The sequence below is a fragment of the Guillardia theta genome (genome assembly GCF_000315625.1).
Source record: "Guillardia theta CCMP2712 unplaced genomic scaffold GUITHscaffold_67, whole genome shotgun sequence".
NCBI lineage: Eukaryota > Cryptophyceae > Pyrenomonadales > Geminigeraceae > Guillardia > Guillardia theta.
The window spans coordinates 285,961-307,615 of NW_005434607.1; the positions used below are offsets into that span (position 1 = coordinate 285,961).

The 21,655-nt window shown below is 55.2% G+C and overlaps 10 protein-coding genes across 10 annotated transcripts in view; 6 read left to right on the forward strand and 4 right to left on the reverse strand.

Annotated features, from left to right (window-relative positions):
* The window catches only part of GUITHDRAFT_113482 (hypothetical protein), a gene marked incomplete at both ends in the record, with an annotated part of 5,089 nt that extends 2,754 nt beyond the window's left edge, over positions 1 to 2,335 (forward strand). The window contains 7 exons of the mRNA XM_005827377.1: positions 148 to 310; positions 436 to 875; positions 1,102 to 1,166; positions 1,270 to 1,393; positions 1,453 to 1,530; positions 1,725 to 1,853; positions 2,231 to 2,335. Of these exons, the coding sequence (XP_005827434.1) occupies positions 148 to 310; positions 436 to 875; positions 1,102 to 1,166; positions 1,270 to 1,393; positions 1,453 to 1,530; positions 1,725 to 1,853; positions 2,231 to 2,335 (1,104 nt within the window). The remainder of the gene's footprint in view (positions 1 to 147; positions 311 to 435; positions 876 to 1,101; positions 1,167 to 1,269; positions 1,394 to 1,452; positions 1,531 to 1,724; positions 1,854 to 2,230) is intronic.
* A 437-nt stretch (positions 2,336 to 2,772) lies between these two features.
* Positions 2,773 to 3,909, reverse strand: GUITHDRAFT_154131 (hypothetical protein). Its single transcript, XM_005827378.1, has one exon. The coding sequence runs from the start codon at positions 3,447 to 3,449 to the stop codon at positions 2,985 to 2,987; it is 465 nt and encodes a 154-aa protein (XP_005827435.1). The 5' UTR covers positions 3,450 to 3,909; the 3' UTR covers positions 2,773 to 2,984.
* Positions 3,910 to 5,482: 1,573 nt separating this feature from the next.
* GUITHDRAFT_159949 (mitochondrial cysteine desulfurase) lies at positions 5,483 to 7,780 on the forward strand. The gene is made up of 7 exons (XM_005827422.1): positions 5,483 to 6,324; positions 6,617 to 6,772; positions 6,894 to 6,961; positions 7,019 to 7,077; positions 7,124 to 7,180; positions 7,227 to 7,388; positions 7,621 to 7,780. Exons 1-7 carry the CDS (start codon positions 5,492 to 5,494, stop codon positions 7,660 to 7,662), a joined length of 1,377 nt encoding a protein of 458 aa, XP_005827479.1. The 5' UTR covers positions 5,483 to 5,491; the 3' UTR covers positions 7,663 to 7,780.
* A 42-nt stretch (positions 7,781 to 7,822) lies between these two features.
* Positions 7,823 to 9,161, reverse strand: GUITHDRAFT_154132 (hypothetical protein). Its single transcript, XM_005827379.1, has 6 exons — positions 8,985 to 9,161; positions 8,562 to 8,819; positions 8,427 to 8,507; positions 8,252 to 8,353; positions 8,008 to 8,133; positions 7,823 to 7,957 (listed from the first exon to the last, which is right to left on the reverse strand). Exons 1-6 carry the CDS (start codon positions 9,144 to 9,146, stop codon positions 7,907 to 7,909), a joined length of 780 nt encoding a protein of 259 aa, XP_005827436.1. The 5' UTR covers positions 9,147 to 9,161; the 3' UTR covers positions 7,823 to 7,906.
* Positions 9,162 to 10,776: 1,615 nt separating this feature from the next.
* Positions 10,777 to 11,660, forward strand: GUITHDRAFT_158312 (hypothetical protein; the record flags this gene model as incomplete). Its single annotated transcript, XM_005827380.1, has 5 exons — positions 10,777 to 10,847; positions 10,896 to 11,037; positions 11,089 to 11,166; positions 11,215 to 11,266; positions 11,320 to 11,660. 5 exons carry the CDS (start codon positions 10,777 to 10,779, stop codon positions 11,658 to 11,660), a joined length of 684 nt encoding a protein of 227 aa, XP_005827437.1.
* A 628-nt stretch (positions 11,661 to 12,288) lies between these two features.
* Positions 12,289 to 14,273, forward strand: GUITHDRAFT_88734 (hypothetical protein; the record flags this gene model as incomplete). Its single annotated transcript, XM_005827381.1, has 12 exons — positions 12,289 to 12,395; positions 12,460 to 12,639; positions 12,695 to 12,730; positions 12,782 to 12,928; positions 13,017 to 13,058; positions 13,109 to 13,177; positions 13,234 to 13,287; positions 13,342 to 13,421; positions 13,552 to 13,662; positions 13,772 to 13,864; positions 13,912 to 14,035; positions 14,092 to 14,273. Coding segments are annotated over 12 exons (1,109 nt in total), but the record flags the coding sequence as incomplete, so codon positions are not given.
* A 153-nt stretch (positions 14,274 to 14,426) lies between these two features.
* Positions 14,427 to 15,514, reverse strand: GUITHDRAFT_75519 (hypothetical protein; the record flags this gene model as incomplete). The annotated part of the gene is made up of 2 exons (XM_005827382.1): positions 14,427 to 15,277; positions 15,394 to 15,514. 2 exons carry the CDS (start codon positions 15,512 to 15,514, stop codon positions 14,427 to 14,429), a joined length of 972 nt encoding a protein of 323 aa, XP_005827439.1.
* A 382-nt stretch (positions 15,515 to 15,896) lies between these two features.
* Positions 15,897 to 16,598, forward strand: GUITHDRAFT_142769 (hypothetical protein; the record flags this gene model as incomplete). Its single annotated transcript, XM_005827383.1, has 1 exon — positions 15,897 to 16,598. The coding sequence occupies one exon, from the start codon at positions 15,897 to 15,899 to the stop codon at positions 16,596 to 16,598; it is 702 nt and encodes a 233-aa protein (XP_005827440.1).
* A 198-nt stretch (positions 16,599 to 16,796) lies between these two features.
* On the reverse strand, positions 16,797 to 17,021 carry GUITHDRAFT_75493 (hypothetical protein; the record flags this gene model as incomplete). Its single annotated transcript, XM_005827384.1, has 1 exon — positions 16,797 to 17,021. The coding sequence occupies one exon, from the start codon at positions 17,019 to 17,021 to the stop codon at positions 16,797 to 16,799; it is 225 nt and encodes a 74-aa protein (XP_005827441.1).
* Positions 17,022 to 17,699: 678 nt separating this feature from the next.
* On the forward strand, positions 17,700 to 20,817 carry GUITHDRAFT_142770 (hypothetical protein; the record flags this gene model as incomplete). The annotated part of the gene is made up of 19 exons (XM_005827385.1): positions 17,700 to 17,746; positions 17,867 to 17,903; positions 17,963 to 17,997; positions 18,158 to 18,223; positions 18,459 to 18,593; positions 18,659 to 18,742; positions 18,795 to 18,832; positions 19,021 to 19,061; positions 19,337 to 19,408; positions 19,463 to 19,493; positions 19,556 to 19,619; positions 19,668 to 19,707; positions 19,761 to 19,886; positions 19,937 to 20,128; positions 20,336 to 20,364; positions 20,451 to 20,517; positions 20,552 to 20,590; positions 20,682 to 20,720; positions 20,770 to 20,817. 19 exons carry the CDS (start codon positions 17,700 to 17,702, stop codon positions 20,815 to 20,817), a joined length of 1,230 nt encoding a protein of 409 aa, XP_005827442.1.
* Between the last annotated feature and the right edge of the window lie 838 nt (positions 20,818 to 21,655).

A 21,655-nucleotide genomic window follows, 5' to 3' on the forward strand; every position in this document is an offset into this window, starting at 1 on the left:
TCGTCCTCCTCCTCCTCCTCCTCCTTCCCTACCTGTCGTCTGCCTGTCTTGTACCTGATCTAACCCCTCCCTTCCTCCGATGATCTGCCGCTGTTGCTCCTGCTGCCCTTCTCCCCCCTCCACCTCCTCCCTCACTCTGCTGGTCAGGTCCCGGGCTCCTTCACCTGCACGTGTCTCATCGGCTATTTGGGCGATGGCTTCACGTGCGCCCCCATCTGCGGCGATGGGCTGAAGCAGCCGGAGGAGGGTTGCGACGACGGCAACACTGACCTCGGGGACGGATGCAGCAGCCACTGCACAGTCGAGGAAGGTAAGTCGTGCCTCCCTGCAGTCTTCCTGCTTCCTCCCTTGTTCTCTTCTTGCTTCCTCCCTCTCACGCTCCTGTACTCTCCTTCTGTCCCGGGTCTCTGTTGCCACATCTCAAGGGATCCACAGGCTTCGTCTGCTCCACGGGCTCGACTACATCCTCCCTCTCCTCCTGCGTCTGCATCGATGACGAGGAGATCTGCTGCGCCCGCCAGCTCACCAACTGCATGGCGAAGCAAGGACGGTTTGACTCGCGGGGGATCAACGCGCGGGGAGAGGACAAGCCGGTGGCAGCAGGAGACACCTGGGTGCTCGCTGAAGCCTCTGAAGATTGCAATGCTGCCTGTGCTCGCATTCTCCCCGGCTTTTACTGCATACCCCACACAGGGAGCAGCTTGCTCGTCAGCTCCTTTAACGTCTCGCTGGTTCAAGTTCTCAAGCAAGCCGGGGAGGAGAGGAACGCTACCTGCGAGAGGAGCTACATTCTCGACCCCTTGCACCTACACTTCCTCCAGCCCTCCGACCTCGCCGCCCTCCCTATGATCGATGAGTTCGGCACCGCTGGCACTGTGAGGCCTCTTGTTCTCCCCCGCGTTCCCGCCGCTACGTGTCGTCCTCTTATGCGCCTTTCATCCATGCTATCTTCTGCTGCTGCTGCTGCTGCTGCTCCTCTTGGTTCTCCTCCTCTTTCTCATTATCCTCCACCACCTCCTCTTTCTCCTCTTCCTCCTTTTCATTTTTCTCCTCGTCCTTGTCGTCCTCCATTTCTTGCTCTGAATGACTGACGTTTCGCAGAGGAGCTTCACAACAGCGCTCCCACTTGCTGGCGACGGGCTCGTCTGCTACGCATTGAATCCTGCGTTCGCTTCCCCCGCCTCCTCCTCCTCCTGCTCTGCTGTTCCAAGGTCCCCCCTCCCCCCCCTTCCCCCCCGTCTCAACCCGGTTGATGAAGTTTGCTCGCAGCATCTCCTCCGCTCGCCGGCTCTGCCAGTGCATGGAACCGCCGAGCGTTTGTGTAAGTGACTGTCTGGCTGCCCAACAAGAATGTCTGGCAAACGCTACGAAGGTGGTAAGACGACTGTACATTGTGATGTTGGAAATATCGCCATCATCGCCAAGATTGACAGGTTTGGTGTTTGTTCGCAGAAGCAGAGGGTCGAGGCGGCTCGAGTGGAGTACTTTCCCTGTCTCAACAACCCTTCCTGGTCCTACAAGTTGCCTCAGGTAATCATTGACACCTTGCTGCAACCTGCAGATGTCTGTTGTACCTTTCTGTTGCCAGAATTTCCTCTCTCCTGCTCCTGCTCCTGCTCCTGCTCCCGCTCCCGCTCCCGCTCCCGCTCCCGCTCCCGCTCCTGCTCCTGCTCCTGCTCCTGCTCCTGCTCACGCATCCTCTTGCTCTCTCACCTCCTTCTCAGCCACCAGGAATTCTCAACGACGTCTTCCTCACCTGCGACACCATCAGCGCTAGTTTCTGCGCGCAGCAGATCGGCGTGGGATGCGATGAGTGCCCTTTATCCTGTGGCTCCTGCAAGACCTGCTACCAGGTTTGAGCCCCTTGCCGCAGTGCAAGGCACTTGCTCCCTCCTCCGTCTCGTGCCTTCCCACCTGTTCCTCTCTTCCTCCTCCTCTGCATTCCCTCTGTTTTCCTTTTCTCCACCTCCCTGCCCTTCCCTGCTCTGCTCCTTGCCCGCGCTCCCCTGTCATTCTCTCCAACCCCTCACTGGTCTCGTCACGTTGGACACGTGTGCCCCCTCCCTTTCCTTGTCAATCTTTCCGGAAAACTTTGGAAACGGGAAAGATGAACAGGGGATCAGCAAGAAGAAGCACCCTCTCCTTCCTTCCTCCTGCCAAGTTCTCTGCTTGAGACACCTTCTTCTTCAGTTCCCCTCCTCACTCCCTCATCTTCTCATCTCCCTCGCAGGACAGGAAGCAGTTCTACTATGGCGTGGCCCCCCCGCCCACCGTCAACTTGACGCTGCCCGAAGATCTGCCTCGGTGCCCCAGCTCGTCAATCCGCTCGCGGTGATTTTCAAATCCTCTTATCATCATTCCTTCTCTCCCTCCTCCCTCCTCTCCTTCTCTGGTCCCGTCCTCCTCTCCCTCCACCATCTCCGTCTACCCCCTCCACGTGCTCCCTGTCTACATCCCCCTTCCATGCTTCATTCCATTCTCCGCCTACTCCCAGCCTGCCTCATTTCTCTCTACCGCAAGTCTCTTCACAACCCTGCACCCTACCCCCGTTCTAACAGGCAGGCAGATGCGGTGACGACCCCTACTGCATCCTCTCCGTCTGCAACAAGGGCCTGGCGGACTGCACAGTCGAAGGCATCGCCTCGGTCTGCAAGGACCTGAGCTGCTGGGGGCTGATGAGCAGTATCGTCACCAACTGCCTGTCTGCCGCCTGGAAGACGAGCAAGATCAAGGACCAGCTGACGTGCGAGTGTCTGACATGGCATTCCTACTGCCTTACCTTCCTTCAATGATCTCTTTTACTACTCCCTCGCCTGCTGATCAGAGTACCTAGTTGCACCATCGGCGAGCAAGTTGCAAGGATGTGCGAGGCTTACAGGATCCCGGGTCCTTCAATGATGTCCGTGCATAAGCTTTGTGGACAGCATGTCATCCGACCTCGGCTCTTGAAACTCTCCGCGCACCCTTCACTTCACCTTCTGCATTCATATCCCGTCGTCCGCCCTGATCGCCTTCCACTCCTCGCGTATCTTCCGCAGTTTGCCAACAAGGTCCGCATTCCAGAATGTTGCAAAGAAGAACAGCGCAAACCCGGCATACGTCATGCTCAAGAAGACCAACCCGACAGTAGAAAGACAGGACATAGATTCCATCCCCGTGCTACACGTGTGGTCAAAGCTGCCCTCGCCGATGTAGCACGTGAAACATGAACTCCCCTCGCCGACCGCGTACGACCCTCCCCCGCAGTCAAACGAGCCACAGTCAGTGCTGGCGTTGCATGACCGAGGAGGCGACATTGCGATCCTCACAGCGCAGTTGGGAACGTACTGGCTCGAACCAGGCCATGGCCCCGCAGGCCACACGTTCGTGTCTTGCAGAACATGGCGCATGTTGTCACCCAGGATCAGGATAGCCGCCAGGAGCGTGAGGTAGGCAGGGCCAAAGCGCATGCAGTGACCAGGGATATGTCTTCTGCCATTGACAGCGTTCCTGAGGACGAAGACGAAGGAGAAGGAGAAAACTAGAAAATTAACACCCAGGGATAGGAAGTGCCCTAGCTGCCTAGACGCGCTGGTGACGGTGCCTCCTAGGAGGGGGATCACCAGCGCAGGCCAGCATCATGCACCCACAAGTGCAGGGATGGATAGAAGGAGGGTGAGGAAGGAAATGATCAACCCCTTCCTCCCTCCCTCCACCTGCCCCTTCACTTCTCCCACCTCCACATCCACCCTTACTTGCCCTTCCTCAGCAGCTCTCGCAGAGGAGAGGAGAGGCTCTTCCTCATCCTGTTGCTGCTCATGAATGGTGGGAGAGGAGGTGGATGGAGAGGAGGTGGAGGGGCCTCAGCTCGTGCATCCGCCTCCCTTCCTTGCGCTCTTCGGCACAAACCTGCATGAATCGCCGGCCATGCCGAATTGGGACAAGGTGGGTTAGGATGGAATTTAGGGGGTAGAGGTACTTCAAGTACCGGTACATGGACCATTTTTTCAGTATTGAAACAAGGGGTATGAGCAATGATAGCACGGGTGGTCATAACTGCGGTAGCTTGTTGTAGTTTTGGGCATGGCTGGAAGGCTGCTAGATAGACAGGGGTAGGGTAGAAAGACAACGGGTTCCAATGATGGATCATAGAAGGGGTACAATACGCAATTCTACCTACTGAATTCAAGGGGTAGATGGATGGTGGTGGGTTGGGGGGTGGGGGGTTGTTGTTTGTGCTAGAAACGGGAGGGGCAACAATATGAAACGTCGCATTATGGACTCCACGAAAATGCGGGGGATGAGGGTAATGTGAACGAGGGGGATGAGGTTTTACCCTCATACCGCACGCAAGGGACGAGTTTTAGCGATTTGAAACAGGATTTGAAAGGTCCCCTCCAAACCCACCAAGCTTCACACTGGGTGGCCCACATCCCCCCGCATTTGGAAAAAGAGAACGATTCGTATTGTTGCCCCTCTCATTCCTAGCACAAACAATCTACCCCCGTCCAGAGGACCCCTCCTTTTTGACCCCACCCCCTAAATATCATGTTGGATTACTATATGCTCCCTGCTGAAACACCGTTGTTCAGAGGAGACCTGTCCACCTCCACCCTACCCTAATAGACACAGCACCCTACTTTTATCGTATAGGAAATGGGTACCGTTACTACCCTACCTCATCCTGTCTAATAGAGACATGATGGGGTCTTTTTACCTCTTATCCAAGCTGAATTAGTGGGTAGGGTGATCAATTCATGTAATCCAGGGGTAGGTAGTCATGGAGTGCCTTTTGCATGTTATAAAGATGTCTAACAGGGGTGGTCTTGAAATTGTGTTTGTGGGGGTAGGGTATCACTGAACGGGTGAAATAAAGTTGAAGGTCATCCAGGCCAGTCATTACGTGGGGTAATATGATGATTCATTGTGGGTGTATGTGCACTTGAATGGAATGATGGGGGTAGGGTAGATAAGTGGCATCATGAAATATGGGTAGGGTAATTCTGGATCATGCTTGTGTGTGGTGGGGGTAGTCAAGGGGGGTAGGGTAGTCTTCTCTGGGCGAACATGGAAGGAAATGAACTCAAGGAAAGCACGAGTACCAGGAATGACATGAGCAGAAGGACGGTAGGAGAGACAGTACAGGTGATGCAGGCGATTCAAGGGATGCAGGCGCTACATGAGTTGCAGGTGGTGCAGGAGTTGTTAGGAGGAGTGGAAGGGGCAAGATGTGTAGCAAGGCGAAGAGGATATGGGTGAGGAGGGAGCATGGGCAAGGGCAGTTAATCATTTGGTCAAACTCGGAAGCTCGAGGATAGATGGGTACGTGGGGAAAAGTTTGTATACAGTGTAAGTGTGAAAAGCTGAATTATTCAGGATATCTCAAATACATGTACGGCGGCAATTATATTTAGAGCAGAGCATCGCGAGTATAGCGATTTGCTTCCAGAGTAGCAAGTCAAGGGTCCATGCTAGTCGTAAGATGTCTTAACTTGTAACTTGTAGGGATATCATGCTCGCTATAGCGCTGAGAGGCTCCAAAACTCTTGGGAGCAAGCTCACCTCGTCTATCGTCGTTCGGAGGTGCGCAGCTACAGCTCCCAAGGAGGGCAGGCGATGGTTGCAAATCTCCACCACGAACTCCAACATGGACTTCAGCATCGCAGGGCAGGCGAAGGAAGGGAGGTCGGCATTCCTTGATAACCAGAGCACAACAGCAATGGATCCTCGCGTGCTTGACGCCATGATGCCTTTGCTGACCTGGCAGTACGGCAACCCCCACAGCAGGTCGCATCACTACGGGTGGGAAGCAGAGGAGCTAGTGGAAGAGGCTCGCGGGCATGTTGCGAAGTTGATCGGAGCCGACGCCAAGGAGATCGTGTTCACGAGTGGAGCGACCGAGTGCAACAACATGGCAGTGAAGGGAGTGGCTCGGTTCTACGGAGCCAAGAAGAAGCACATCATCACGACTCAGACTGAGCACAAGTGCGTGCTCGACTCCTGCCGCGTGCTCCAGAACGAGGGCTTCGAGATCACCTACCTGCCGGTGCAGGCCAACGGCCTGATCAACCTGGACACGCTGCGAGCTGCGATCAGACCGGATACGGCGCTGGTGTCAGTCATGGCGGTGAACAACGAGATTGGAGTGATCCAGCCCATGGTGGAGATCGGGAAGATCTGCCGGGAGAACAAGGTGTTCTTCCATTCGGACATCGCACAGGCAGCAGGCAAGATTGACGTCAACGTCAACGAGTGGAATCTGGACCTCGCGTCCATCTCCGGTCACAAGATTTATGGACCCAAGGGCGTCGGAGCGCTGTACATCCGCCGCCGTCCTCGCGTGAGGTGGGACGTTGCTGCAAGTTGTCAGTCTGGAGATGAGTGGGAGTGAAGGTGTAAGGGTGTGAAGAAATTATGGGACAAGAAAGCGAGGAGGCAGGATAGATAGAGACGAGAGGAGAAAGGAAAGCATGAGGGAGAGGGAAGCATGAGGGAGAGCTATTTCAGAATCAAATTGAGTACCCACCCGTTAATGGTAGCGGAGCTTTTACAGCAGATACTAGAGGTGCAACTGAGAGATTTCTTTTGATGCCTTTGTCAACTTGTCTCAGAACTTTGCCCTTGACCCCTTGTGCAGGATTGAGCCGATCATCAGCGGAGGTGGACAAGAGCGCGGGCTCAGGAGCGGCACTGTGCCTGCTCCTCTTGCTGTTGGCTTGGGTGCGGCCGCCAGGATCGCGCTGGAGGAGAGGGAAAGGGACTACGCTCATGCTAAGCGGCTTTCAGAAAAGATGTATGCTCCTAGCTCCCCGAATTCCCTTCCTCTTGCTGCTAGCAGAACCCCTCGTTGCGCATGCTTCTTGACTCTTGGCTCCTCCAACCCGTTTCTGCTCTTGTCTCATGAGTTCTGGAAGGTACAAGGCCGTCATGCAGCGAGTGCCCCATGTCACCCTGAACGGTGATCCTGAGTCGCGCTATCCTGGTAGGAAGAGGAGGAAGAGCAACGGAGGACCTGGCCAGGTGCTCACAGTCCCCACAGGAAACCTCAACCTCTCCTTCGCCTATGTGGAGGGCGAGAGCCTCCTCATGGCCCTCAAGGTGCGCTCCTCTCCTCTCCGGACCTGTCAGTCTCACTGGGGAGCAGGAAGTCGCCGTCTCCTCCGGCTCCGCCTGCACCTCCGCCTCCCTCGAGCCCTCCTACGTCAGCCTTCCGAGCGAGCGCGACACGTTCCTGACAGTGTTTGCAGGTCCTGCGAGCGCTCGGGGTGGACGAGGACATGGCACACACGTCCATCAGGTTCGGTATCGGTCGCTTCACCACCGAGGAGGAGATCGACTACGCTGTCAACCTGGTGGAGAAGCACGTGCATAGGCTGAGAGAGATGTCGCCTCTGTGGGAGATGGTGCAGGTCGGCCCACCGTTGTGTTTCCCTCCTCTTTCGCCTCCTTCCCCTTGCCTTCTCTCTTTACCTCTCTCCTGCTGTCTTCTTGTCCTGTGTCCTCCTCTTTGCCTTCTGTCTTCTTCTCCTCCCTCCTCCTCTCCTTGCCCTCCCTGACAATCTGCACTGCTCTTGTCCTTTCCGCTCGAACATGGACCTCTTCCTCCATGTGATTCTGTTCCGGTGCTGATTGGAAGCGCAGGAGGGGATCGATATCAAGAAGATCGAGTGGGTAGCGCACTAGAGGGGACAGAGCTGAAGGAAGAAGGAAGAGGCGGTGGTGGAAGCAGTGGGTTGTGCAGGAGGAGGACGAGGATGATGTTTTTCAGGACGGCCTTGTAAGAGAAAGAATGATCGTTTGCCTTGTCCGTCCCTCCATCTCCTTTCACAATCACACGGCTACATCAACGTAGAAGCATTTACAAGACATCTAGGAGCTTAAGAGTTGTTCCTCCACACCCCAACAAAGAGGTTCCCAGCTAAACTCTTCATCGCTTGAGAGGACCGACGCTCTCCACGTTCTTGATCACTTTCTCTGCCTGCTCAACTTCGTCATCCTCTCCATCCTCCTCCTCCTCCTCCTCCTCACCTTAGCCTTGATGCTGTCCCAGTTGCCGCTGGAGATGTCCTGCGGGTCGAAGAGAGGGGCGACGAGTCCGACGGAGGCAGCTCCCTTCTGAAGGAACTCGTGCGCGTTGTTCAAGTCAACTCCCGACTGCCAGGCAGCGTCAGGGGCAGACCGCAGAGGATGAGCCGAAGTATGAGAAGGGTAGAGGGAAGGAGGAGACGGCAGGGAGGAGGGGAGAGGGCGGGGGGAAGGGAGGGAGTCTCACGGTGGGGTTGATCTTGAGCATGGGAAGGGCGGCAGAAACTGCCTTGACAAAGTCGGGTCCACCGGCGACTCCAGGGAACAACTTCTGGATGGGGGCTCCGGCCTGATGAAGATTCAAACATCTATCCTCTGCCCCCCTCTCTCCTCCTCTCCCCTCCTCTTGCAACTTCACACACCTTGTAGGCCTGGTAGAGCTCAGTCGGGGTGCAGCATCCTGGGATGCAAACCACGTTGCGGGTGCGGCACCAGGTGACAACCTGCAGTGTCTGGCGGTCAACGGAGAAGAAGGGGGCGACAGGGGCAGCGGGGACCTCAGGGACGAGGACGGGAGCGACGATGAACTCAGCTCCAGCATCGAGCGCGTTCTGGGCATCCTCGATGTCCATGATGGTACCGCAGCCGATCATGACCTTGCCGTCGTACTTCTTGCGGAAGTCGGCGACGGCGTCGAGGCACTTGGGGGTGGTAAGGGTGAACTCGACGATCTTGAAGCCTCCGTCAATGGCTGCCTGCATGGCCTTGGGAGCCGCTTCCGCCGTCGGGGTACGGAGCACAGCGCATGCACGGTGCTGCGGCAGCGAGTGAACATCACGTAGGCGAAGAGAGGAGTTCATCATCGATCTTCCTCTGCGTCCCCATCCCCTTCCTCTACCTCCCTCCCACATCATAACAGCAAAACGTGCGAGATCCAGTGGTTCCAAGCATCATCATCAAAGACCTCTAACAACTCTCACCTGCGCAAAACGGTCCAAGACGCTCTCGAAGGTCTTGGGGGTCATACCCCATCGGCTCTGGTCGGCCGCACGCTCGCCGTACGAGCGAACCTGGGGAGCCGAGGCCTTAACGGCCAAGGAACGGACGGCATTGAGAGCAGAGGAGCGTCGCAGAGCAATCATGTCGAGGTTGGGACTGCAGCAAGGGGACGTCAGCTTGTCATGCCGCCAAGAAACACCATCCTCCACATGGAGAACGCAAACTCCCTTGCCTCCCTCGTTCGCTACATGCTCTCTGAGCGTTTGTCCTCTCTGTCCTTGCCCTCAACGCCCCTTGTTTCCTTAGCCCACTCCTACCTTGTAACTCCTCCGTTGTGGTTTCCATCTTACCAGGGCATGTCAGCCCTTCTCTTCTACCATCTTCTTCTCTTTCTCCTCCTCTCATTGTAGTTCACTTCTCCTACCCCCATCCCTCCCCCTCTCATCTTCTTCTCGCTCCTCTTCTCCATCGTCCCCCATCCTGTCCTTTCCCCTCACGCATAAAGGATCCGTGTAAATCGTGCGAACCAAAACCCAAATAATTTCCAAAGTAACCATCACTTATTCAATTTTAGGAGGATATTTTTACAGTATTCGTCCCCAAACCGCCGTCAGAAAAATAAAACGGGATATCTAAAAAGTTAGATATTACTTTAAATAAATTTAAGTTTAAAACAAATCAGTACCAGTGGACAGCTTTGAAAACATTTTTCCCTGCGGACTGCACAGTGATGCAAGCAAAGTCAATAAACATTTTATCATGATATACAATATTATAAATCCTTTTACACAACCACTTTACAGCTCTGGCCCCTCCCCCTCAGGGGCATGAGAGCAAAGGCAGAACCCTCCAGGGATCATTGACTATGAGCGCATATAGTCCACTCCCTCCCTCTACCTTTTGACCGTTTCCGGTTCGCCTAGCCTAAGAGACATATTGAGGCGGACTCGTTGGCCATTCCACTCGTGATATTTAAAAACATTTGTATGATATCATTTTAAAATGCTTCATTTGTAGGCAAAAGCAAACTCATTTCAATACAGAAACATATTACTTTTATCCGAAGCATGGTATCAATTCTGTACCATTTCATTTGTTAAAAGTATTTTTGCTAGTCAGTTATAAAGGGGGGGCCGCCACGTCCAACCGAGGACAGCATGCTCTCTTTTGCCCGGTGAGATTCTCAGAAGGAGGGAGGAAGGAGGGAGTGAGGGCAGTAACGGAGGGTGAGAAGAAGGGACAGAGAAGTCGAGGAGCAGGAGAAGGATAAAGAGGAGGATTGGGAAGTGCAGTAAGCGAGTAAGACTGAAATCCGAGAACATTTCCAACGCCTCTTGTTTGATTGATTCCTACTCATGCGCACTTTTTGGCGATGGTGGTGGCTGCTGATACCTGTTGAATTGAGAGTGTATACCAAAAATCTTTGAGCTTGATGTTATATTACAATCCGAGAATCACTGGGACTTCGCTCACCTGACTATCTCGATCACTCGTGTGCTTGCGATCATGTGGTGGATAGAGTGATCATGATGCGGCAGTCTTTTTCTGACAAGTTGGACTAGATCTGCTAGCCGCGCTATCGCTGGCCAGGCCTGCCGCCAAGTCGCCCGCTCGAGCTCTGCTCAGGCAGTGAAGGCTTTCCCCTCCTTTGCCACCAAGCGCTTCGCCACTGGTCCTGCTGCGTCCCCCACCACCGTCAGCGATGAGCTCTTGGAGAAGCTCTCCAAGCTCTCCACCCAGGTGAATCAGCGAGACGAGCAACAGGCAGGGCTGATGCGCTCGCAGGGCCTCATCGATGGTCTGTGGGTCATGGGCTGGCCGTCCAGCTACATCGAGGGAGCAAGGTAATTCACCCTCTTCGTCGGATCCTGCTCCTCACAGCGTCGTCACAGACCTCTCGCCAAGGGCATGAAGTGTGCGGGAAGAGCTGTCACTGTCCGCTTCGTCCCCCAGCGCCCTGACATCGGCACCGACAAGCCCGGCGGCGAGAACTCCCCCGAGTACGAGGCCTTCGAGAAGTGCGACAACAAGACTGTAAGCCCGCACAAGACTTCCCCCGTCTCGTGCCCTTGACACCACATGCAGGTCCTCGTCATGTCCTCCGTTGGCCCGTGGGAGTCCGTTGGAGGAGACATCAAGTTCCTCCGCCTCAAGCAGCGCAACGTGAGCTCTCGTGCATAGACTTGGCTCTGCTCTGACCGCTACTGACAGGTCGGAGGCCTCGTGACCGACGGATCTGTCCGTGACACTGATACCATGATCGGTATATGAGGCCTCGAAGATTTGCTACAGCTTGTTGACATACTCTCCTTGCAGGCTATGGCATCCCCACCTTCTCCTTCTCCACCACCGCCAAGCAGGGGCCTGCTGCCATGCAGCCCTGGGAGTGCAACGGTGTCATCAACTGTGGTGGTGTCGTTGTTCGCCCCGGCGACGTTATCGTCGGTGATCAGGACGGAGTCGTCGTCGTCCCTGCCGCTGCCGCTCAGCAGGTCTACGACATTGCCCACAGCCGCGAGCAGATCGAGGAGGTTGTGAAGGCTCAGCTCGAGATCGAGAAGTGCCCTCCCGGCAAGTACTACCCTTTCATGAGCGGAAAGATCAAGCCCGACTCCCCCCTCGGCAAGCTCCTCACCAGCAAGGGCATCAAGTTCTAAACCGCTCTCTATCTTGTAGAAAAGTAACCCTGTAGATGGATTATTCTTGATTTCGCTGAAACTAGTTTTGGAGTATATGTAGTTTCGTATATTCACACTGAAGGCGCTCAATTTCACTTTTGGACCATACGCTCAGTCAGGAGGAGAATGGCGGGCTCCTCCGAAACTTGACTTACTCCCGGCGTCACGGACGGTGACGGCTCGGCCGTGGCGGGCGCCGGGAAGGCTCCAGTGAGACCGTCAGACGGTGTCACTGATATGCGTGACTGGGTCACCGGTGATGAGGGCCGTCACATCCGATGGTAATGGACCGTACTCGATGATACTGAGGGCGGCCGGTGAATGGACTCTCAGTCTGGCGGCCCGGCCGGCCCGGCCGGCGCCGCTGACGTCACCAACGGCTCATAACCTATCGGAGGCAGATATTTCTTTTACAGCTCAAAAAAGACCAAATTTCTACACGTGCATAAAAGCCGAAAGTGAGTTGTTTCGCATTTTCAGCTTGAATCGAATCAAATCCGAGTCAAGGAGGTGATACCAAGGTTTGAATCGACTTTTACACAAGTTCAAATCGGTTCAAACCGTAACATATAAAGAGGTGAGGAGAGGACGTGGGGAGGAACTGCGAAGATGCTGTCCATGCTCAGAGTGTCGCCTGCGCAAGCGCTGATCAAGAGGGCGAACTTCGCGTCCTGGTCGCAGAGAGGACTTGCCAGCGTCCCATCGACCATGAAGGCAAGACGTCCTGCTCCTCCTTGGCCTCTCTTGCGGAGCTTGCCGCTGATGGTTGTTCCTCCAGGCGATGGTGGTGAGCCAAGTGGGACCTGCTGATGCTCTCAAGCTGGACAGCAAGCATCCTGTTCCCGCCATCAGCGATGGTCAGGTCTTGGTCAAGAATGAGTTCGCTGGTATCAACTTCATCGACACCTATCATCGAAGTGGTCTGTATAAGCGTGATCTCCCCTTCATCTGCGGACAGGTATAAAAGACATTTAGCGCACCAGTCGTGAGCAAAGCATTCATTGTTCTTGCAGGAAGGAGGAGGGTACATTGCTCAGACTACACCTAAGGTAATCCTTTGCCCTTGTGAAGCTTCTTGGTAACCCGATGGTTCTGGTCAGGCTGAGGCCCAAGGCTTCAAGGTCGGAGACAAGGTTGTCTATTCAATCCTCCAGACCTACTGCGAGTACTCCGCCGTGCCGTCTGCCAAGCTCCAGCCGGTTCCTGACAACGTCGGCCTCGATGTTGCCACTTCCTGCGTTGTGCAGGTCGGCTCTTTGGCCATGTTTGTCTGCGTTTCCTTGTCCTTTGGGGGGATGTGTTTCACGTTTTCACGCGTGCTGAGACTGGTCACAGGGAATGACTGCTCACTACTTGGTCAGCGATGCTCATGCTCAGGTGATGCCGTATCTTGGGGCATACGGCCTGGGCCTCACATCTGCTGGCAGCTGATCAAGCCCGGCGAGTGGTGCCTTATCCATGGCGTCGGCGGTGGCACCTGCCAGTGGGCGGCTCAGGTTTGCGATTGGGACGGGAAGGATGGAGGGAGAGAAATTGAGTGTTTCACGATCAGATGGCAAAGTTGAGGGGCTACAAGGTTATCGGCACCACCTCCAAGAGCAAGGAGGTGACCCGTCCCATCTCCGCTCCCTCCCCATCCTTCGCTGACTCGATGCTTCAGGCCGTCGGCCGCTCCACGGGTTGCGATGAGCTCATCGTGCTCGACGAGGTTCCCGGAACCAGCTACGAGGACTACACGAGGTTTCTTCAGCCCTTCCTCCCGATCTTGTCGCACGTTCCTTTCCCGCGCAGTATCTTCTTTGTTTGCTTCACTTCCCCGCCTTGAACATTTTGTTGTCTTCACGAACTCTTCTGATTTTCTCCCGCGCAGCGTCGACGTCGTCAAGCGTGTTCTCGAGATCACCAACGGGGTCGGTGTCAAGTGCGTTGTTGACGGCATCGGCAAGAACACTGTCGACATTTCCATCGACTCCCTGGCCAGGTGAGAGGAGAGAGGCTGTGTTCTTGCCCATGAGCTGCCTCCCCTTGCCCTCCTCGCTGTCCTCCATGCTTCCTCTTCATCCTCAGGTAGTTTGACTAGCTCCTCGTAGACGCGGCATCTTTGTCTCCTTCGGAAACGCCTCTGGAGCCGTGCCTGCCTTCCCTGTCCTCCGCCTCATCAACAAGTCGGCCTACGTGACCAGGTCACTTAGAGGATGCGGGAGTGTGTGCAGGTGATGGAAACGTTCAGGCCGAAGCTCCTCGACTACACCACGGACAGGCAGGAGATGCTTTACCGATCCAACGAGATTTTCAAGTGGTTGGGAGATGGCAAGCTCAAGGTCTCCGTCGACAAGGTCTACGCCCTCGACAAGGTCCTTCAAGACTCTTGCGCAAGTCTGCAGGATGCTGATGCTTCTTCTTTCGGCAGGCTGCTGAGGCCCACGAGTACCTCGAGGCTGGCAAAAGCACGGGCAAGGTTTTGTTGAAGATCTAGGTGTATGGTAGGCGTATTGGAGGCTTTCAATGAAAGACAAGGAGTTAGAGAGAATGCAGGAGCAAGCAAGAGGCCGGAGGGGGGTGGGGAAAGGCTTTAAAACATCGCAACAAGTCATGTCCGATATGTTTGCACAGGCATCCAGCGAGCCGAGACATGTTGGTAGACTTCTCCTCCCGCCGCCATCCCAGCCATCGTCTCCTCCTCCTCCTCCTCCTCCTCCTCCTACTCCTCTCTGCATCTCCACCTGGACCCTATCGCCTTGTTCCCTAGTGCTCGATGACGAGGATCACCTTCCCCGTCGTCCCCATCTTGTGCTCGATCACCTCTACGTGACTCTCCGCCGCCTCCGACAGGGGAAACTTCACCCCAGCCACGGGCTTGATCGAGCCCTTTTCCAGCCTCTCCTGGATGCCGTCAAAGACAGACTGAAGCTCTTCCGGGGAACCCAGGCCCAGCAGCCCGACGATGTTCCCTTCCGTCGTCATGAGGGAGCGCGGGTTGATCTCCACACTTCCCCTGCTCCCGATGATCACCACCGTCCCGTTCTTCTTCAGCAGCTTCAGGTCCTTGTCGAGGTTTGCATGTGCCGCCATCTCCAAGATGACGTCGGCTCCCTTCTTCTCCGGCGTCATCGCCAGGACCTCCTCCATGTACCCCTCCTGGTTGTGCAGCACAGCGTACGCCCCTTGGGAGCGGATCAGCTCGAGTCCAGCTGGCGTCCCGGCTGTCCCAACGACGGTGCACCCATGGCTGATGGCAAGCTGTATCGCAGCTATCCCGACGCCTCCTGACGCGCCATGCACGAAGACCACGGAGCCTGGCTTGGTAGCGACCCTTGTGAACAAGGCTCTGTACGCCGTCCTGTACACAACCCCGATGCCCGCGCCCTGCTCGAAGGACACTGCCTCCGGGAGCAGATGGACGTCGGTGAGGTTCGCAGTGCAGTACTGGGCGTACGTTCCTGTCACGCTCCCGCTGAGCCAGACTCTGTCCCCCTCACGAAACTGGGTCACCCCCTCCCCGACTGCATGAATGATTCCAGCGCCGTCCGTCCCTGGTGTGTAAGGGAGCTGAGGAAGCTGAGCATAGACTCCTGCTCTCTTGTACGTGTCCACCGCTGTAGAGCAAGAGCATCATGTCAGCCCGTCATCAAGTACACAGCGCAACAACTCTTCATTCCTCCCCTAGCTACCTCTCCCTCCCTCCCTCCCCTTCTCCCTGCTCTCCACTCACGGTTGATGCCGGCGGCGAAGAGCTTGACGCAGACCTGGCTCTTGCCGGGGGAGGGGATGGGAAGCTCTGCGATCTTCAGCTCCTCGGGGCCTCCAAACGACTGAACGCTCACTGCCTGCATGGTGAGGACAAGGGGGAGGGGGTGGGGGTCATTTTGTTCAGTAAAGTAGCCTAGAAGGAGGGGTGGTGGCAGAGGTCATGAGTCATATAAAGGCGTGCCGTCGGGGAGTCGAGTAAGGGAGAGGAGGAGAGGAGAGCGTGAGTGGAAGGTACAGAAGAGGACGAGAAGGAGCCACAAGCTTTCCTGATCCTTTAGCTCCTCTCACATCTCAATCGGAGGAATGCTCAAGGGTCTGCTTCGACCAGCCCAGGCCATCGTTCCTCGGACCTCAAGAATGCTCAGCTCGCAAACTCCACGTCCCACCAAGAGGATCACGATCGAGCTCGTCAGCGATACCATGTGACCCAACGGGTACATTGGAAAGCGCCACCTCTGGAACGCCATGAAGGAGGTACATTCGCATCCAATGTCGCCAGGGGATCCGCTGGGGTTCACCCTCATCCGGGTCCCCTTCTTCCTCGAGCCGGACTATCCGCGCGACGAGGAGTTCGGGGAGACGAACAGGGAGAGGCTGGTCCGCAAGTGGGGAGGGATCAGGGGTTGGGAGAGGCAGAAGCAGCAGCACAAGCTCAAGGAGCGCGGGCAGGAGGTGGGCATTGCGCACTTCAATCTGGACAGGATCGCCTCCAGCACCTTCAGGAGCCACCGGCTGGTGCAGTGGGTGACGAAGACGCGCGGTATCGTCGCGGCAGAGACGCTGTACGATCTGCTCAACTACCGGCACTTCGAGGTAGGAGAGAAGCTCAACAGTACCCAGCTGCTCACGGACGCGGCGAGCAGAATCGGCATCGACAGGAAGGAGGTGGAGGACTTCTTGAGCTCGGAGGAGGGAACGAGAGAGATTCAGGAGGCGCAGCTTGCCCTGCGGAGGCTGAACATCAACAGCATCCCAACCTTCATGATCGGGGGAGAGTACATGTTCAGCGGGGCCCTCCACCACAAGGAGATGGTGCAGGTGTTCAGGGAGATCGAGAATGAGGGAGGAGCACCGGGCTCTTGCTTCGCTAAGATCCTTGGGATCGGCGAGGACGTGCTCGAGCAAACGATCGACCTTGACAAGCCGCCAAGATGGGAACAGGCATGATGGCATGGCACGGAGGAACCTTTCGGATGACAGTTTGCTCGCAAAGCTCTCCATTCTCATGCACGAGCAAGCTCGAAGGTGAAGGACTCTCGTGGGATGTGCATCTTTGCTTGAACCCGCAACAAGAATAAAACCCCCAAGGGAACCGCAGTCCCCCTGCCCTGCCATGAGCAGCAGCATACTCTGCCCCCTCCCCTCTCACTTCTTCTCCTCCTTCACGGGCTCGTTGACGTTGAGATGCGTATGCCCAGCGGGCAAGGGAAACCCGTCCACGGCCTCGGCGAACCTGACCACAACCTTGTCCGGGGAGATGTCGGCGCTCTTCACTGACGTCACTGCCTTGATGATAGCATCCGCCACCTCCTTCCTGACAGCAGCGTTCCTGCAAGCCTTGGGCAACCAGTTGACCATGATGAAAGGCATCTTCTTAGCAGTTCTGCGGGGACAGTCAACGACAGTGTTTGCAGGCCTCTCTCCCTCTTGTCCTGGAGATCTTAACCGCCCTGATGCTCCTCGACTGAGCTTATATGCATGTTCTGCTCTGTCCTGCCTGACCCACACTCCTTCATCCTTGGTACCCACAGCCTGACGTATGCGGCTCTATCTTCCATTTACTCCTTGCCACTGTCTCATATCTTTCTCTGCTGACCTCCCCTCCCAGCTTCTTCCTTTCTCCTCCTCGCCTGAATTCTCCCCTCCCTCCTCTTCTGCTGATTTCTCCCTTCTTCCTCCTCTCCCTCTCTCTTCCTCTCTTCCTCTCTCCTTCCTCTCTCCTTCCTCTCTCCTTCCTCTCTCCTTCCTCTCTCCTTCCTCCCTCCTTCCTCTCCCCAACCCTCTCCCCTCTCTCCCCAACCCTCTCCCCTCCCTCCCCCTCCCCTCCATTCCCCCTTATATCTCTCGCTCAAAAACTTGGTACGGATATCCCACACTGCCGGTCGTACCGGGACGTTGAAAGTACCTCTATGGTCGGAAGCGAAGGAAGGGCAGCGGCGGCGAGGAGGAGGAGCGCGGCGGAGGAGCGCGCTGCGTCGGAGCAGCAGGAGGATCCTGTGGTTGTAGTCTAGCCAGTTCCCTTGATACAGGAGGAGGAGGGCAGCTGCGATGGAGGAAGGACATGGTGGTACCTACAGCGGGCAGATCGTCCCAAGGTAGAGAGTGAGCTCGGCGAGTGCGATGGCGGTGGCTGAGATGATCCGATGCAGGTCATGGAGGAAGACGAACAGGCAAGCTTGCTCGATGCTTCCTGCCCCTGAAGATGCTGCCTGCAGGATGCCGCCCAGGTCGAAGAGCACTCCACTTACAGAGGTAGCAGGAGGAGCGGGGGGGAGGGGGGCGTTCTTGTCTGTGATGACGTCTGCTTGTAGAAACTTCGATATAGAGACGTAGAGGCCAGTGAGAGGTCGTTCGTCCCTCCCTCTGCCTCCCTCCTCTCCTTCTCCTCCCTCCTCTCTCTCTCTCCTCGCTCTCTCTTCTACCTCTACCTCACATCATGTCTCTCCCTCCCTCCATGTCTCTCTCTCCCTTCTTCGTCTTGGAATCTGGATTGTGCTCATGCACAGCAACACCAGTCACAAAGCAAAGGACATGGATTATTTCGATAAGGCGGATCGACATACTTTGAGCAGGTTTCGTTGATTCAACAAGAGAATGCATGTTTGCAGTCATCATCTCCATCATCATCATCATCATCATCATCACCACCACCACCACCACCACCACCACCACCACCACCACCACCACCACCATCATCATCATCATCTCATTCTCCATCTCCATCTCAATCTCCATCGTCTCTATCATAATCTCCATCATCTGAACTTCACTCTACTTTCACAAGGTCAAGTCCTGACTTCAGGTCAGGATCTATGCTCCACCAGGCGGCAGAGGGCACGGGAGGGAAGCCGGGCACGCGGAAGACAGGAGGCATCGCAAGGATGACTTCGATACTCTGAGCGAATATGACAAGGAGCTGTTCTCCAAGACTCCAGCTACCACGTGTGTTGTGATGCCTCATCCTGCGATGTGTTCCCTGATTCTTGTCCTTACGGGTGTGGGCACAGGTTGCCGTGGATCAAGAAAGGCGGGAAGCAGTCAGAAGTGAAGAGAGATGCGAGGAGAAAGAAGAATCCGTCGAACAGCAGTCTGTGAGCAGCTTGAGTGACAACATCGTCATCTTTGGTATGACTGCACTGGCAGTGCACCCAAGGGACGCCCGTCTGTGAAAACATTTGCTGGTGAGAGAATGCACGATGCGATGGAAAGATCCAAGACATCATGATACCGTGATGTGATAGAGTTGTTGATGAGGTTGATGAAGAAAATCATTGACGATGATGAACAAATTCGTTGATGTTGATGGAGAAATTCATGAGATTGATGTGGACAGTGTGAGATAGTCTGGCTGACGAGACTTGCCTGCAAGGCGGCCAATTGTCATCTGGAAAGACGAAGTCGATGCCTAACGTATGTCACTTTCTCCTTCTTTCTACCTCCTCCTCCTCCTCCTCCCCTATCCTTTTTCCTATATGGGACTGACAGTGATGACGACAAGTTGATGAGGAGAGTGTCTCCCCCGGATTATGACGGTGAGTGGCACGTGGAGGTGAAAATGGCATGACGGCCATCGAAGAGTTCCTTGCCAATCAAGAGGAGATGGAGGAAAAGAGCAACTTCCGTCAGCTCTACGTGCGGGGACAGAGATCGCCGCCAGGGGCATGCCGTGCTGACAGCCATGGCAGGAGGACGATGCCGCCAGTCTCTTCCCTTTCGTCCGGCAGAACGTCGGCTCGAGCAGGAACGAGTCGCACCAGGTGCGTTGGAACTAATCCCTTCCTCCCCGCCCTTGACCCTTCGACCACGAGCAGACGCGCTTCGACTTCCTGCGACTAGACACTGGTGCTCCCCTGCTGACTGACCCGCCCCAATCTGACGACAAGGCGCCTCCGTCTGTTGAGCAGGGAGCTCCAAGCACTCTATCATGACCAGTGATCACGGCAGCCCCTTGGAGTACCATGGATCCAAGTGAGAGGGACGCGTTCCCCCTCGGGTAGCTCCTGACCTGCCGCCCAGCTTCTCGAGCCCAAGAAAGAACGAGGTCGACTATTTCTCGGTAAGTCGCCTGGGGGCTGCTGGAAGTGCTTGACAAGTTTGCGCTCTCGCCAGGGCCAGCCGGTCCAGAGGGATGTGCTGGCATCGAGGGTGATGGGGGAAAGTCAGCGGTTTGCGATCCTCACTCTCTCCTACTCGCAGGCAAAATCGAAAGGGAGCGGGCAGGCGAGTCCGATCAAGGTTGTGTCCTCTTCCGTGCGTTGCCAGTCTGAACGTGCTGTGATGTGCAGGACGGGAGGCAGTTTGTTCCTCTGCTGGTGAAGATGCAAGAGTCTTGGTGGGAGGAGATGATGATGAAGGGCTTCCAGGAGAGGGAAGGCGAGGAGGAGAACGAGTGGGACGAGGAAGACGACAATCGGTCTGTCAGGACGCTGCTAGCGCTGGGGGGGGAGGTTGACAGGGAGCAGGAGAGTGCTGGAGAGGTTGGTGATCGAGTGGATCATACAGGTTCGTGGGAGATGTTTGAGGTCGCGAGTTGTGTTGTTGTGTGAATAGTAGTATGTCTTACTGTCCGCTATGTGATTTCACTCACTTTCTCTATTTGAACAAGAGTGATATGTTGTGATAATGATGCAATGCGACGTCATTCATTTTCCTCCGTCGAAAGCTCACTTTTCATACGCTTTCAGGAGCTAGAGGAGATTATCGAAAGCAACCGGTAAAAGACTGCACTATGATCCTCATTACCGATCACGCAAGCACGTGGGTTCTGATGATTGAACCAACTCCTCGTCCTCCTCGCAGGTTCCACATGCGATACTTGTACGAGTTTCTTGCGGAAAGAGATGTTCCTTTCAGAAAGGTGGTCGAGGTGATACAAGATCTGTGTGCTTATGATCCTGCAGGTTGAGGTGAAAGCGTTTGTAACCAAGATCTACAAGAAGGTAGGGATTAAACTGGAGGAGGAGGAGGAGGAGGAGGAGTGAAGGGGAGTTGGGAGGGGAGAAGGTTTCAGAGAATCATGAGTATGAGCAGATTTATTTGCTCTGGGATGCCTACAAGAAGAACGGGCAGGTTTTGATGGAAGCTTGAGATGATTTTCATGCTGACAAGTCGATCCCAGAAGTCAATGGAGACAGATCATGCCGTTCAGATGTTGGAAGCCAAGTGAGATGCTCTTGCTCTTGCTCTTGATCTTGCTGTTGATGATAATAGTGATGGCGGCGGTGTTGTTGGTAATGATGATGATGATGATGATGATGTTGTTGTTGTTGTTGTTGTTGTTGTTTGTGTGGTTGATGATGATGATAATGATGATGATGATGATGATGATGATGACGATGTTGTTGTTGTTGTTGATGATGATGATGATTATGTTGGTGTTGGTGTTGGTGTTGGTGCTGTTTGTGATGGTGTTGTTGTTTGTGATGTTGTTGTTGTTGTTGATGATGATTATGTTGTTGTTGTTGTTGATGATGATGATGATGATGATGATGATGATGATGATGATCATGATCATGATCATGAATTTACCCACGATGACTCGTCAACTTTCAAACGCTATCTCACCATCTCAACCCCTTGCAATCACTAGAGGGCTCAAGGACGAGGACGGCAGCTACGTCGACGTGATCTTTAGTCACTTTCACGTTGTTTCTTCGCTTGCGAGACTTCGAGGATGACGAGGGTGATCAGATGAAGTTCGGGGGCAAGAGGACGGCAACGGCACAGAGCAGCTTGACGAGCAAACGAGAGGAGAAGAAACCAGGTGAGGAGGAGAGGAGGGAGCGCTGTGGGATGAGCCAGGGGAGGGAGGGAGGGAAAGAGGAAGAGGGAGGGAGAGAGTGAGGATGGATCAAGTGTTGTGGGCGAAAGGATGAAATGATAATGACGACACTCCAAGCTGAAAAGGGAGAAGAGCAGGAGCAGGAGCAGGAGCAAGAGCAAGAGCAGGAGCAGGAGCAGGAGCAGGAGCAGGAGCAGGAGCAGGAGCAGGAGCAGGAGCAGGA